Raw genomic sequence first — 11,996 nt, 5'->3', positions numbered from 1 at the left:
TGCGAGTGCTCACTCCGACTTCTCCTTTATGTATTCGCTCATAATCATCCAATTACGGCCATTTGCCGAAGGTGAATGGGCTCCGCCGCCGCCGCCGCTACTCAGGGATCCAGGTGTCGGTGCTGGATAGTAACTCGTTCACTCATCGCTCCTGGAAAAGGGAGAATCAGGATGTGCCTCCACGATGTTCATGCTAGAACGATGAGATTGTATTAGGTCAAAGGTCACCGCCTCAATCTTTGCGAGGTCCCAGTAATGTAATACACCCCCCCAGCTCTTTACCATGACCTCTAACCCCAGTCTTAGCTCCTGTGGACGGGACCCACTCATAATGTCCTCACTTTGCTGGGTAAATGTGTCATCAGGACAGTAACACACACTCCACCACTCAGGAAGCCGTGAGCGTGAGTCAGCCTCGTACTACGACTTGATGTGAGTGGGCTAAATGAGCGACTGCTGGTCTGTCTGACAGGACCAGATCGTCTGGATCACAGAAATGTTTCCACAGCATGCGGCACAATACGGCTTCTCTCCCTTGGAAGCAAAACTGACCTTGACTTTGACCTTTGAGCTCCCGCTTTGAGTACCAAATTTGTTCCCATCATGTTTAAAAAAAGAACGTGATGTGAGGTAATTGTAACCTTTGACCTCCACTCGCCCATCAGATCGTCCACGATTGATTTGCTTGTTCCGAAAGTGAAAATAAAAACCTCCCGGTTCACGCGCAGGGATGCATTGTAGTGAGCACCTGTGGCCACTAGATGGAGCTGTTGGTAAATGTTTCAACACCACATCAACGACTGGGACCAGTTGGTCGACTCACTGGCTGGAGTCTCTGAATGCTCTCTTTTGTTCCCGGGCCTCAACAGGAACCCCCTCATAAGTCTACCAAAATAAAAATAACTCAAGCAGTCTTAGGCTTGCTATGGCCTGCTAATGATTGGGAGGGATTGTGGTGCATACTGGAACCTACCACCAGGGGAGGGAAGATAGAGTCTGATATACTGTCTGTGATTATTTATTTTTTTAAATGTTAAAATGTTCATTTTCCTTTAAAATGTTTTTGGCAATTGTTTAAGACATCTGTAAAGAGATCCAGTGTTCCAATAAACAACATGCTAGGCTAGACTGAGCTAACGGCTTCACGTTCACGGTAGTTATCGGAAGCTTTACGATACATCTCAACCTTAACTGACACCAACTATAACATTTCATGCTAAAAACAGCATCAGTGTGTGATTAACTTGCTTTGTCCGAAATGTTTGTGACTCTCGGGGTAATTACACACAACAGCAATTTAATTGCACGTCTCTGAGCATCTAAACATGCTATTTCGAAGCGCTAATCTCCGTGTTTAAAGCGCAGTGCAATTGGGGGGGGGGGGGGGAGACAAACCCAACAATATTGAGCTCAGCCTGCAGCAATTTTAAAATCTTAACTCATTTTCCTCTCTGATGCAAGATGCATATTAAATTATTTTGTACTAGTGGCTTCTTGATTTCAAAATAAAAGCACCGCAGTTACGTTGGCGAGTCAGTGGCGCCCCCTGCCGATTGTTTGGTCACTCGCAGATATTAAACGTGTTATTTTGCCTCATAAATATGCGGTGAACACGCACATCGCATCAGATATGCGTGGCTTGCGTCCCTTCACAGATTTCACCCCTGTTAAACGTGTCATTTGGCCTGTTTAACCGACTCATTTGGGCTCCGTCGTGGATCAAAGTCCGAGCAGCTGCACTGATTCGGCGCGTGCGCCCCAGTCTCACGCGACCATCGCGTAAACGGTTAACGGGCCAGTCGTGACGTCACCCGCCTCTCTCTGTCGCCCAGGGCCGCAGTTTGCTCCTCGGAACTCGGATCTGTGGAAAATCCTCCTCCCGCCTCAGCAGCAGAACCTCGGAGTCGAACATGGGCAACTGCCAGGTGAGTGACGTCACGCCCCGGCGTGGTTTGCGGCGTTTTGGTCTCGAAATTGACGCACATCGGAACCATCGTCCGCCGCCCCCCCGCCCCCCCATCACTGTTGCGTGTCGGACGGTGGATCGACCTGATGAAACCTCAGATTTCTGCTCCATCGGTGCGTTTCTGGACTTGTAATCACCAAATCTGCGCACATCAGTTGCGTGATTTTGATATTTTTCGGTAAAAGAAGCGCCGCAGTCGGACCCCCCCCTCCCCTCCCCTCTTTACGGGAATTCATGCGGCTCCGTTGCATGAATGGGGCCGTGAAATGGGGGGAGGCGGCCGTTACCCCCCCTGTATGTGACTAGATTTGCTCACGTAAATTTGTTGGTCCAGTGCTTCGTCGGAAACTTCATCAAAGACAAATTTATTTCCCAGCAAAGTTGATTTATTGGGGCTCAGATCCGTTTTTCCACCGTGAGCCCCCCCCCCCCCCACACACACACACACACACACACGCACGCACGCAAGTTTCCAGAATTCCTCAAAAACTGCCAGGTTTTCTCCCCTCAACGGTATTTGAATCGATTCGGTATTTGAATCGATTTTGCTTGATTATTCGAATTTCTCATGTCAAAGATGTTGGGTTTGGGTCGGCTGTGCTGCTTCCTGCAGCAAATATCCCCCCCAAAAATTGTTTCTTTTTATGTTTTCAGCCAACAATCGTCCCTTATGAAGGCTTTGATGTCATGGCTGACATCAAGGCGATTCGCAAAGCCTGCAAAGGATTAGGTGAGTTTCCTCCCCAAAAAAAATCGCCATTTTGAGTTTTCGTAAATTTACTCGGATACATGTAACTTGTTTTTAATTCAGGGACCGACGAGCAGGCCATCATCGACATCCTGGCGGACCGCAGCTCATTTCAGCGGCAGGAGATCAAGCAGGCCTACTACGACAAGTACGACGATGTAAGAGCCTTTCGCGCTAGCATTAAAATCGGAAGGTTTCCGTGGGTTTCAATCGTATTTTTGTGACAGGAGCTGGTGGACGTGTTAAAGAAGGAACTGTCAGGGAACTTCGAGAAGGCCATCCTCGCCATGCTGGACCCGCCCGTCATCTACGCCGTGAAGGAGCTGAGGAAGGCCATGAAGGGGGCGGGCACCGACGAGGACGTCCTGGTGGAGATCCTCTGTACTGCAACCAATAACGTCAGTGGCGCCTTTGTCACGTTTACGAGTTTTCTGTTTGACGTAAACAGGCTAATGTTGGAACCGCTTTCCCCGACAGGATATCGCTCTGTTCAAAGAATGCTATTTCCAAGGTAAGATGCTAAATATGTCATTTTTGTGTGAATCAGTAAAGGAAATGGAAAAGAGTGACTCATTCAGAACAGCTAACAATGCTCTTCCTTCTTCCTCAGCTGGCTAATTAGTCACACTTTATTTTGACGTTGGCCTCCTATTATCTTTGCCAACATGTTTATTTTTAGCCCGGGTAGGTTTTTCTCCCCCCAACATGTTAACGATTACGTTTGTGAGTGATGGGATTTAGATTAAAACGGTCTGTTGTCAGTTGTTTGCCTGCTTAGCTGTGTCAGCTGGGTTTCGTTGTGTTGCTAACAGCACATTCCATAACTGCTGATTAAATTAGACAGCCCAAATTAGCAGCCTGTAGCTAGCTAAATTGACTCAGTTGGTGCATTATTGTTGCTTTATTTCATTATTATAAGGCTAGCTAATCTTCCTGGAGCATGCTAACCTGTTGCTAATGTAACATTCGGCTTGAATACTGTGTAGCTTGACTCTGACTTGAATTAAATAACTTTGAGACCTGAATCTTTTAATGTCAGGCTGTTTTAGCAAGTTTAGCAAATCTAACACGCTAATTTGGTTGAACGGTACAAATTATTAATGTTGAACGAGGCCTAATTTTTAGGATTTGTGTTTCTTTTGCATTTCTTTCTCAGTACACGAACGTGACCTTGACGCTGATATTGAAGGAGACACAAGCGGGGATGTGAGAAACCTGCTAATGGCTCTGTTGCAGGTTCGTTTTCATTCTGAACGATGAGCTAACACGGCTGCCATTCAACTCGTTAACATAGAAAAGTCTTCTTCCACCAGGGAAACAGGGACGAGAGCTATGAGGTGGACGAGGGTCTGGCCGAACAGGACGCAACTAGCTTGTTTGAGGTAATGTTTGCTTGCTTAAAAAAGCAGCTAGTTGGCCGTTAATCACCTGACCATTCCTGGCAGGCTGGCGAGGACAGGTTTGGGACGGACGAGTCTACGTTCAGCTACATCTTGGCATCCAGGAATTACCTCCAACTTCAGGCCACTTTCAAAATCTACGAGCAGGTGAGTTTTAGATTCTAGCTAGCTATATAACCAGATTTTATCCTGTGCAAAAAAGGGGAAATTATGTATTTTCATCATATACCCAATGAAGAATTTAAAGATTATTTATGGCTCTGGAAATCCCGATTCGTCCCTTTTCCCTCTTAAGCTCTCTGGAACAGAAATCCTGGACGCCATCGAGAACGAAACCTCCGGGACGCTGAAAAAATGCTACATCGCTCTGGGTCAGTTAAAACGCCCCTGTTCTTCAAAAAAAAAACAAATCGTGAGAAAAGACTGAAAGTCCGTCTGTCCCGCAGTGAGAGTCGCTAAGAACCCTCAGCTCTACTTCGCCAGGCGTCTGCACGACGCGATGAAAGGCGCAGGCACCGATGAGGACACCCTAATTCGCATCATTGTTTGTCGCTCTGAGGTAACGGAAGAGAGAAATATATAGTTAAATCATCGTGCTGACTCATGACAGACGTTAATGGCATTTGTTAGTCTTGATATCTGCTGCTAATTGTACATGTGGGCAGTAGGAAGCGGCTAGCCTTTGGTAACATAGACCAGAGATAAGCTGCAGCGGCCACTTTAACCTCTCAGAAATGCATTTTTCTGCCAACAGTATGACCTGGAGACCATTAAGGAGATGTATCTGGAGAAGTACGACGTGTCTCTGAAGGACGCGCTGAAGGACGAGTGCAGCGGCGACTTTAAACGCCTCCTTTTAGCTATCTGCCACTAAAAGTGGACGGAAAATCTTTTATCCGATCCTTTTATTGTTCTTTAATAACAAACTAACACTGGTCAGTATGCTAGGATTCAGGCCTCGCGTCCGAGCCTGCCGATCTGGATCTTTTTAAACTTTCTCTAGACTATAACAACCAAATCCTGACATCCTTGTGCCTCCGAGTCCTCACTTCTGTCAAATTTATTAGCACTGAATCACTTTTGGTCCAGATTTAGCCCAGATTCGTTAACTCTACCAATCTGGTGACCCACATGCAACACTGTCGCGCGCTAAAAAAAGTCCGCCCGTGTTTGATTTTCTGCTGCTACAATACAGATTTGTGTTTCACGCCTTACACAGACATCACCATTCCGTACAGCGGGATGGTTTCATGAAGAAATTGAAGTGGTAAATGAAGGAATGTTAGCATGAATAATGAAGGCTATACAATGTGACATAAATAGGAAGTTTATTTAATCTAAAGTAAGCTTGAAACCTCACTGTGCTATATTTTTGACACTGACAAACCTTGATGAATCCCACCTCAGCTTACCCAACGTATTTTTATTTATGATTAGCAGGATAGATTGTTTCCATATAGCATTGTTTCATTTTCAGTTTTAGCTGCTGTAGGTCAAATGCCATGTGGGAAAACTGTTTTAACGTCTCCACAAGGCAGCTGATACACTTTAAAATGACCACTAACTTGATCAGCCATTACAGTGTTTGGGATGTAGTTATGTCACCCTGGATGTCAGTGTTGGCTTCATTAGCCAAAGACTGTTAGCAACCTCCAAATAAAACTTATTTTAACACCATTTTGGCAGTTTTACTTATTGGTTGTAAAACTGTATTTCATAGAAATTTGTTTTGATTTGCAAGTTATGTCACAACATACAGACTGAGCAAAACATACTTTGCTGTAAAACGCAAACTTAATACGATTAACTTTGATTACTGTTTTTTAAATTAATCAGCAGCTGCGATGGTCGCAAACTGAATTTTTAGTGCCTTGCCATCGGGGACACGCCCCCTTGCTATTTGTTTTGATGCGTTTACGATCTGTCGGACATAAATACCATTAAAATTTCACGGTACAAAACTGAATGATATCAAATCTAAAATATGACATTAAAATATCACCTATGGAATTAGATTAAAGTTGTATTAAGTGTATAAATTATAAATATCAAGGATCAAGAAAAGAACTAGATAATCAATTGAGTATGATGCTCCAAAATAGAGCTGATTTTCCATCAGGTACCTGAAGGCCGCGCTATTTGCCGTGGCCCCGCCCCTCTCAGACATGATCGTCGCAACGTCTCTTTTCTCTTCTCTTTTCTCTTTATATTTTCAATAAAATTGTGAATTTCAAACGAGGTGACATTTCAACGACTACCTACAGCAACACCGAGACGTTTTCGACACCGTTTCCGCCTACTGAACTCTTCTAAAGGTACGTTTTCCTGCGTGTTTTTGTCTCCCTCTTTACTGTTAATTATAGTCATTAGCATCCATCTTGGTAGCTAATTAAAACTGCTGCAGGGAGAAACTGCCGGACTATTGTGCATCTACACATGCCACCTTTGGGTTTGATGTATTCTTTAAAATCTGCGTTATGTGATAAAGCGTTTGTTCCCCCTCTTTTTTAAATTCAATTTAATACTTTACGGGAGGGTTTTGTGGCACATGAACGCGGTCATATTAGCTCGCGGGCCACCGTAGTTTTACTGTATCGAGCGCAAATGTACATGTAAACATCTTGTGTAAAGTCTTGAAGGCAGGTTAGACACTGCAGCACCGGTGTTGGGATGCTGCTGCTGACACATGTTAATCTCCATCACCATGGCAACGTGGAGTCAGAACTGTGATGAATTACTGGTTTTCCACCTGCAGAAATCGCTTTCTCCAGAACTGGCCTGTTAGAAATGAGTAATCCAGAAAGTTTAGGATAAAATCCCTGTATTAACACCAACAACACTGAATCCTGCTTAGAAGTAAAATGAAGGTTTCATCAGTGTTCAGAACACGATTTATTGTCTAAGTGCGAAGGCAAAAGTAGCGAACGCCACACAGACGAGTTCATTCATGGTTCCATAAACGGCTGCAACCGTCTGCAGAGCTGCAGAAACGACCTGTTGGTATTCCAAAACTCATGTTTCAGACGGCGATGTCGTCCGTGTGGCATACGGAGCCGTCGGGCTTCTCCCCCTGCATGGAGATCGACTCCAGCTCGGTCAGGTGCAAAGAGCGGCTCGCCTCCCCGTCCTGGCTGAAGCAGGAGCAGGACGACCTCCGCATCATCAAGTGGGAGAGCTGTCAGACGGGCACCTCGGCCGACGCCGTCCAGGACAACACCCCCAGCAGCGCCATGTCTGGTAAGAGCGGAGGCCGTTTTCAGACGGGCTCCGAGCTGTGACGGCAGTTTGGCTCTTCTCCCCCCCCCCCCCCCAGCTGCCTCGCACGTGGACGGCCTCCCGCCGAGGGTGCTGCTGACCATCACCAAGCTGCAGTGCATGCTGGAGAGCAAGCAGGAGCGCATCGCTGCGCTGGAGAAGCAGGTGGAGGACCTGATGCAGGACCGCAAGTTCCTCAGGACGCAGGTCGAGAACCTGACCAGCAGCCGGTCCATGCAGGCTTTCGCACCACCCACTGAAGGTCTGTGTCTGAAGGTTCTGGTCCAGGGGTGGGCAAACATTTTGATTCGTGGGCCACAATGGGTTCTAACATTTGACAAAGGGGCCGGACCAGGAGCAGATGGATGGATGGAGTGCTTTGGTAACCTCACCTCATTGGAGAAAAAATACACATCTTGGGATATGGAGAAAACATGTGCTTTAATTTCAAATGAAAATGAAGAGAAGCATTACAACAAAATATCTGACTTTGGAATGAGTCTTAAAACACTTAAAATGAATAAAATGTGCCTTTTAAAAAAAAATTAATAACCATTTCTATTTTAAAGCACTGAAAGTTCTGTTATCCTTCAGGATATCACCATCACTCTCCTCCTGACTGTCTTTTTTCTAGTGGGAAAACACCAGAATTGCAGTGAAAATATAACATTAACAAGGTTTATTCATTTAATTTTTCAAGTTTGGCGGGCCGGATTAAAACGTTTAACGGGCCGCGTGTGGCCCCCGGGCCGTAGTTTGCCCATGCCTGTTCTGGTCTCTGGATCCTCCTTCAGCTTCCTGAGTGCACGCTTGATTCCCCACCAACCATAACCTTTGACCTTTGCTTCGCCGCAGCTCCGAAGCCCAGCAAGGGGCAGCACTCCGACGGCAAATCACGGAAAAGAGAGCGAGCGTCCTGCAGCTCATCCGACGGCAGCCCGAGCGGCTCCGAGGCCTCGGACTCGTCGGAGGCTTCGGCCGCCTCCAGCGAACACCGGAGGAAGAAGCACCACAAAGAGAAGAAGCGATCGAAGAAGACGAAGGACTACAGCAGGAAGAGAGGTAGCCGTCGCTCTTTGGTCGCTTTACCGCTCCTCCTCCACAGGAACGCCTTCGGTCGGAGGCCGAATGGGCGCGTGGCTCACCAACCGTCTGATTCCCGCGGCGCCGAATGATGTTTCTGGTCACAGGCGAGCCAAAATGGCCGCCCCCCCTGCTAGCATGATTAGCAGTCGTTGATTACCTCTCTATCTGGTTATCGATCCTTCCAGCTACCGGCGTCCAGTACGTCATCCACCGCTACAAACAAGTCCTCACGGCTTTCGTCAAGAAGAAGAACATGAGCGAAGCCTTTCGCCACCTCGGGATCGACCGGAACACCATCGCCAACACGGCCTCCATCGCCGAGCTGCACCTGGCCGGCGTGGACTTTGTCCACCTGGTGGGGAGGTTTCGCCAGGGGGAGGAGACGCTGGTCAACTACGCCCAGCGCTGCACCATGGTCATCGACAGTGACTCTGACTTGTCCCAGAAAATCGACCAGATGAAGGCGAACGGCGAGCTGCTGCCGATCTCGGGGAAAAGGCCCAGGGGGGTGCACTCTCAGATGCACCAGATAGGGGGCGCCACAGAGAGCATATTGATAGGTTGATGATGATACATTTGCATGGAGATGTGGGGGAAAAAAGGTGCAGCTGTCACGGAAGAGCAGTACCTCTGTATGTCCACCAGAGGGCAGCACACACCTGGTAGCGTGAGGGGGCGGCACGTCTCCATCCACATGTGACTTTGTCATCATGGACTCGTTCACTTGTAATTTATTTCTTCAGCATTTGCTTGTCATTGAAAATTAAATCCAACTGGATTGAAGCTAACTGTTAGCATGTTCCAGTTAATCAGGCCTGAAGCCCCCGCCTGAGCCGAACGGGGCTCCTCTTCTCCAGACCAGTGTTGGGATCGTTGGGAATCCCTTCCCGTCCTCTCCTTCCCAGCCAAACAACTGGTGCAGAACCAGTTCAGGGGCTGCCCCCCCCCCCCCCCATGCTGGTTATTCCCCCCTAGACTTCCTGCTTATCTTTCACTTTCACTTCCCATTCTTCCCAGCCCCTCCCCCACTCTCAGCCCCCCCTGAACTCATTCAGTCGGTCCTCATTATCTTCCTCCGTCTCGTCTTCATCCTCCATCTCATCTGAACTGAATGCAGGTGCTTTTTTTCCCCCTGTGTTCTTCTGAGCAGCCAGAGGGGACAAATGCATGCTGGTCCGTGAGGTTGGGGGTGGGGGGGGGGGTTCGATTCTCATCAACAAAGGCCGCTTCCGCTCGGCACCTTCACACGTTTAGAGGTCACGTTCTCTGTAATCCCTGAAATCAAAGGTGACGCATCAAAGCAACATTAAAATACGGAGGATATGCTTTATTCCTTTTCAGCGAGATCTTTGGCCACCAGGGGGGGCTACAGTCACGCCATTCCCCTTCAGCGGCTGCGTCTCTAAATGATGTTTTCATTCATTAGCAGCTTCTCCTGCAATTTGTCTCTTTCATCCAGGGAATTTACACCCACTTCAAACACCAACTCCACCTGACAGAGGGGGAAAGCTCCAGTGGTGGGCGGGGCTTAAGTAGCACCTTATACATTTAATTGAATTCTGATGAGATCACATTTTAACTGTGTTACAAAGTGAGAAACGAACGATGAGTGTCTGAAAAGGGCTGCTGCTGTTAGCATTGCTGGCTAACACTTCGTGAGGCTTCGTGATTTTGAACCTCGGACCTTTCCTGGCATCTGGACGCCGTTCCTCCACTTGTTCCTGAAGGCGACCAAATTTAGCCCGAATGTGCTAACACTCCAGAGCGGAACCGGTGATTGAAGGGCTAATGGCTGCGGGTGATGGTGCTCAAAGCTGAAGATGGAGCTGGGACGTGGGCCTAATGGAGCCTGGAGCGTCCTCTCCTCCCCCGGCCTCTTCACTCACTGCTGTGTGCATCCAGCTGAGACTCCATTTTGTGTCTGCTTGCAGGTGCCGCATCACCCCCCCCCCCCCATCCAGATTTGATCCTGACCTTGACAAAAAGAGCATCTGGACGTTCTCACGCAGGCTGACTGGTAATAACCACCAATCAGGCCGTTAATGGTGCGAGTAAAATGTGTTTGGCTGGTGAGTTTAAGTGGGTTTGAGTAACGTTTTGTTGTTCCACCAGCAGCCTGTGAAAGACCTGTGCTAATAATGCTCGTTAAAGAGCTCGTTAGAGGACCGTCGGCCTCAGAGTGGAGCTCAGTCAAGGGAGCTTTTTTTAGATTATTACAGGATGTTGGCTTTTATTAGCACAGCTGTAGCTTTTTGTGCAGATGCTAAGGGCTGCTTTAGCTTTGATGAAGCTAAACCTGAATCTGAAAATGTGATATTTTCACCTTCCTGTCCATGTACGGTGGCCTGACAGGGTCATTTAATGTTAGCGGCGGCTTTCCCTGAGCTACAGTCACATGTTCGTACTTGCTAATGAAACCTTAAAATAACCGAGCTCGCAGTCAAAAAATTGGGTCAAAGCGGCGACAGAGAGGTATTAGGTGGTGCATTGTGGGTATATACCCCTGTGGTCATGTCGAGGTGGGGGGGCTAAAGGGGCGGAGTCTGTGACAGGCTGGTGTTTTCAGTAGAAGACACCCGAATAAATGCGGCCAAACGATACATTTAATGTAGAAAAAGGGGTTTTCTCACCTAAACTGTCATTAGCGTAGCTTCTGCTAGCATTTATTAAACAACAAAGCGACCGTGCTAATCTGAGGACCCTCTTAACACTGACAGCCTTTCTGTTCCACACGACACGTCCCAAGGTATCGCTGGCGCCCCCCCCATCTGGCCACTGCTGATAAGAACTTACTAGAGGGGTGGGGGGGCTAATTTATTCTGGGGGAATCCAGCAAACGTCCTCTCGGCAGACCTAGTCCCCCCCTCTGAGCACGTCCAGACAAAGACTCGCCCATTGGCGTGTTTTCGGCTGAGGCGTCTGGAGGGGGCGTCGCACCACGCCGCTCACGGTTCAGCCCAGAGGGGCGGGTGGGGGGGTTGATTCCTCAGAAACAAGATGGCCGCACTCAGCCGCCACGCGCCCAGGAGGCGGCGCTGCGGCAGAACTGACGGGACGGCTGCAGAGATGCTGAGACCACCAGACAGGAAGCTGGCGCGACCCCCATGTACGGGGTCAGGGTCACTTTGATCTGTGCCCCCCAGGTGTCGTGGAGAGGTGCATCATGGGAGGAGAACACATCAAACACTTGTGTTTCTATAAATCTTGACTTTATCCTTGTCTGGCGTGTTTTTGTGGGTGGCAGTCGTCCAGGAACGCATTGTCATCATCATCGTCATCATCATCGTCATCATCATCCAGACACTGAGATCTTCCGTGTGACGTGGAAGGACACTTTCATCCCGGCTCATCCTCCAATCCCGTTGGTCAGTTTCCCAGTGACGTCGGACAGGCCGGACATCTTCAGGACAGAAGAAGAAAAGGATTTGAAGGTGAGGGGAGATGAAGGAGCCCCCTCATGCGTCTCCGGCTCCTCTCATGTTAATAACAGCTTTATTACACACTTCCCCGGTTCCTTTTAACCCCCACACATGTTCTGGTG

The 11,996-nt window shown here is 48.2% G+C and overlaps 2 protein-coding genes across 4 annotated transcripts; both read left to right on the top strand.

Annotated features, from left to right (window-relative positions):
- Positions 1–1,766: 1,766 nt before the first annotated feature.
- Positions 1,767–5,791, top strand: anxa13 (annexin A13). Of its 3 annotated transcripts, none has more exons than XM_029842770.1 (11): positions 1,767–1,925; positions 2,621–2,696; positions 2,778–2,872; positions 2,945–3,112; positions 3,192–3,225; positions 3,871–3,950; positions 4,028–4,096; positions 4,160–4,261; positions 4,410–4,485; positions 4,561–4,673; positions 4,869–5,791. In XM_029842770.1, exons 1-11 carry the CDS (start codon positions 1,911–1,913, stop codon positions 4,986–4,988), a joined length of 948 nt encoding a protein of 315 aa, XP_029698630.1. In that variant the 5' UTR covers positions 1,767–1,910; the 3' UTR covers positions 4,989–5,791. The 3 variants fall into 3 exon arrangements, with proteins under 3 accessions (XP_029698630.1, XP_003968180.1, XP_029698631.1); XM_003968131.3 differs by having other exon boundaries at positions 2,942–3,112; XM_029842771.1 differs by lacking the exon at positions 1,767–1,925 and adding an exon at positions 2,459–2,462 and having other exon boundaries at positions 2,942–3,112.
- A 444-nt stretch (positions 5,792–6,235) lies between these two features.
- Positions 6,236–9,243, top strand: LOC105417010 (coiled-coil domain-containing protein 106-like). The gene is made up of 5 exons (XM_011608096.2): positions 6,236–6,429; positions 7,138–7,351; positions 7,428–7,631; positions 8,225–8,431; positions 8,641–9,243. Exons 2-5 carry the CDS (start codon positions 7,144–7,146, stop codon positions 9,018–9,020), a joined length of 999 nt encoding a protein of 332 aa, XP_011606398.1. The 5' UTR covers positions 6,236–6,429; positions 7,138–7,143; the 3' UTR covers positions 9,021–9,243.
- Positions 9,244–11,996: the final 2,753 nt, after the last annotated feature.

This window comes from Takifugu rubripes, chromosome 10 (assembly GCF_901000725.2).
Source record: "Takifugu rubripes chromosome 10, fTakRub1.2, whole genome shotgun sequence".
NCBI lineage: Eukaryota > Metazoa > Chordata > Actinopteri > Tetraodontiformes > Tetraodontidae > Takifugu > Takifugu rubripes.
This window is presented reverse-complemented; position numbering and strand designations above follow the sequence as displayed.

Coding starts and splice junctions, on each gene's coding strand:
- anxa13 (XM_003968131.3), top strand. Junction 2,697..2,777: donor CAAAGCCTGCAAAGGATTAG/GTGAGTTTCCTC, acceptor TTTTTAATTCAG/GGACCGACGAGCAGGCCATC. Junction 4,262..4,409: donor CTTTCAAAATCTACGAGCAG/GTGAGTTTTAGA, acceptor TTCCCTCTTAAG/CTCTCTGGAACAGAAATCCT.
- LOC105417010 (XM_011608096.2), top strand. CDS start 7,144: ATGTCGTCCGTGTGGCATACGGAGCCGTCGGGCTTCTCCCCCTGCATG. Junction 7,352..7,427: donor CCCCAGCAGCGCCATGTCTG/GTAAGAGCGGAG, acceptor CCCCCCCCCCAG/CTGCCTCGCACGTGGACGGC. Junction 7,632..8,224: donor TTTCGCACCACCCACTGAAG/GTCTGTGTCTGA, acceptor GCTTCGCCGCAG/CTCCGAAGCCCAGCAAGGGG.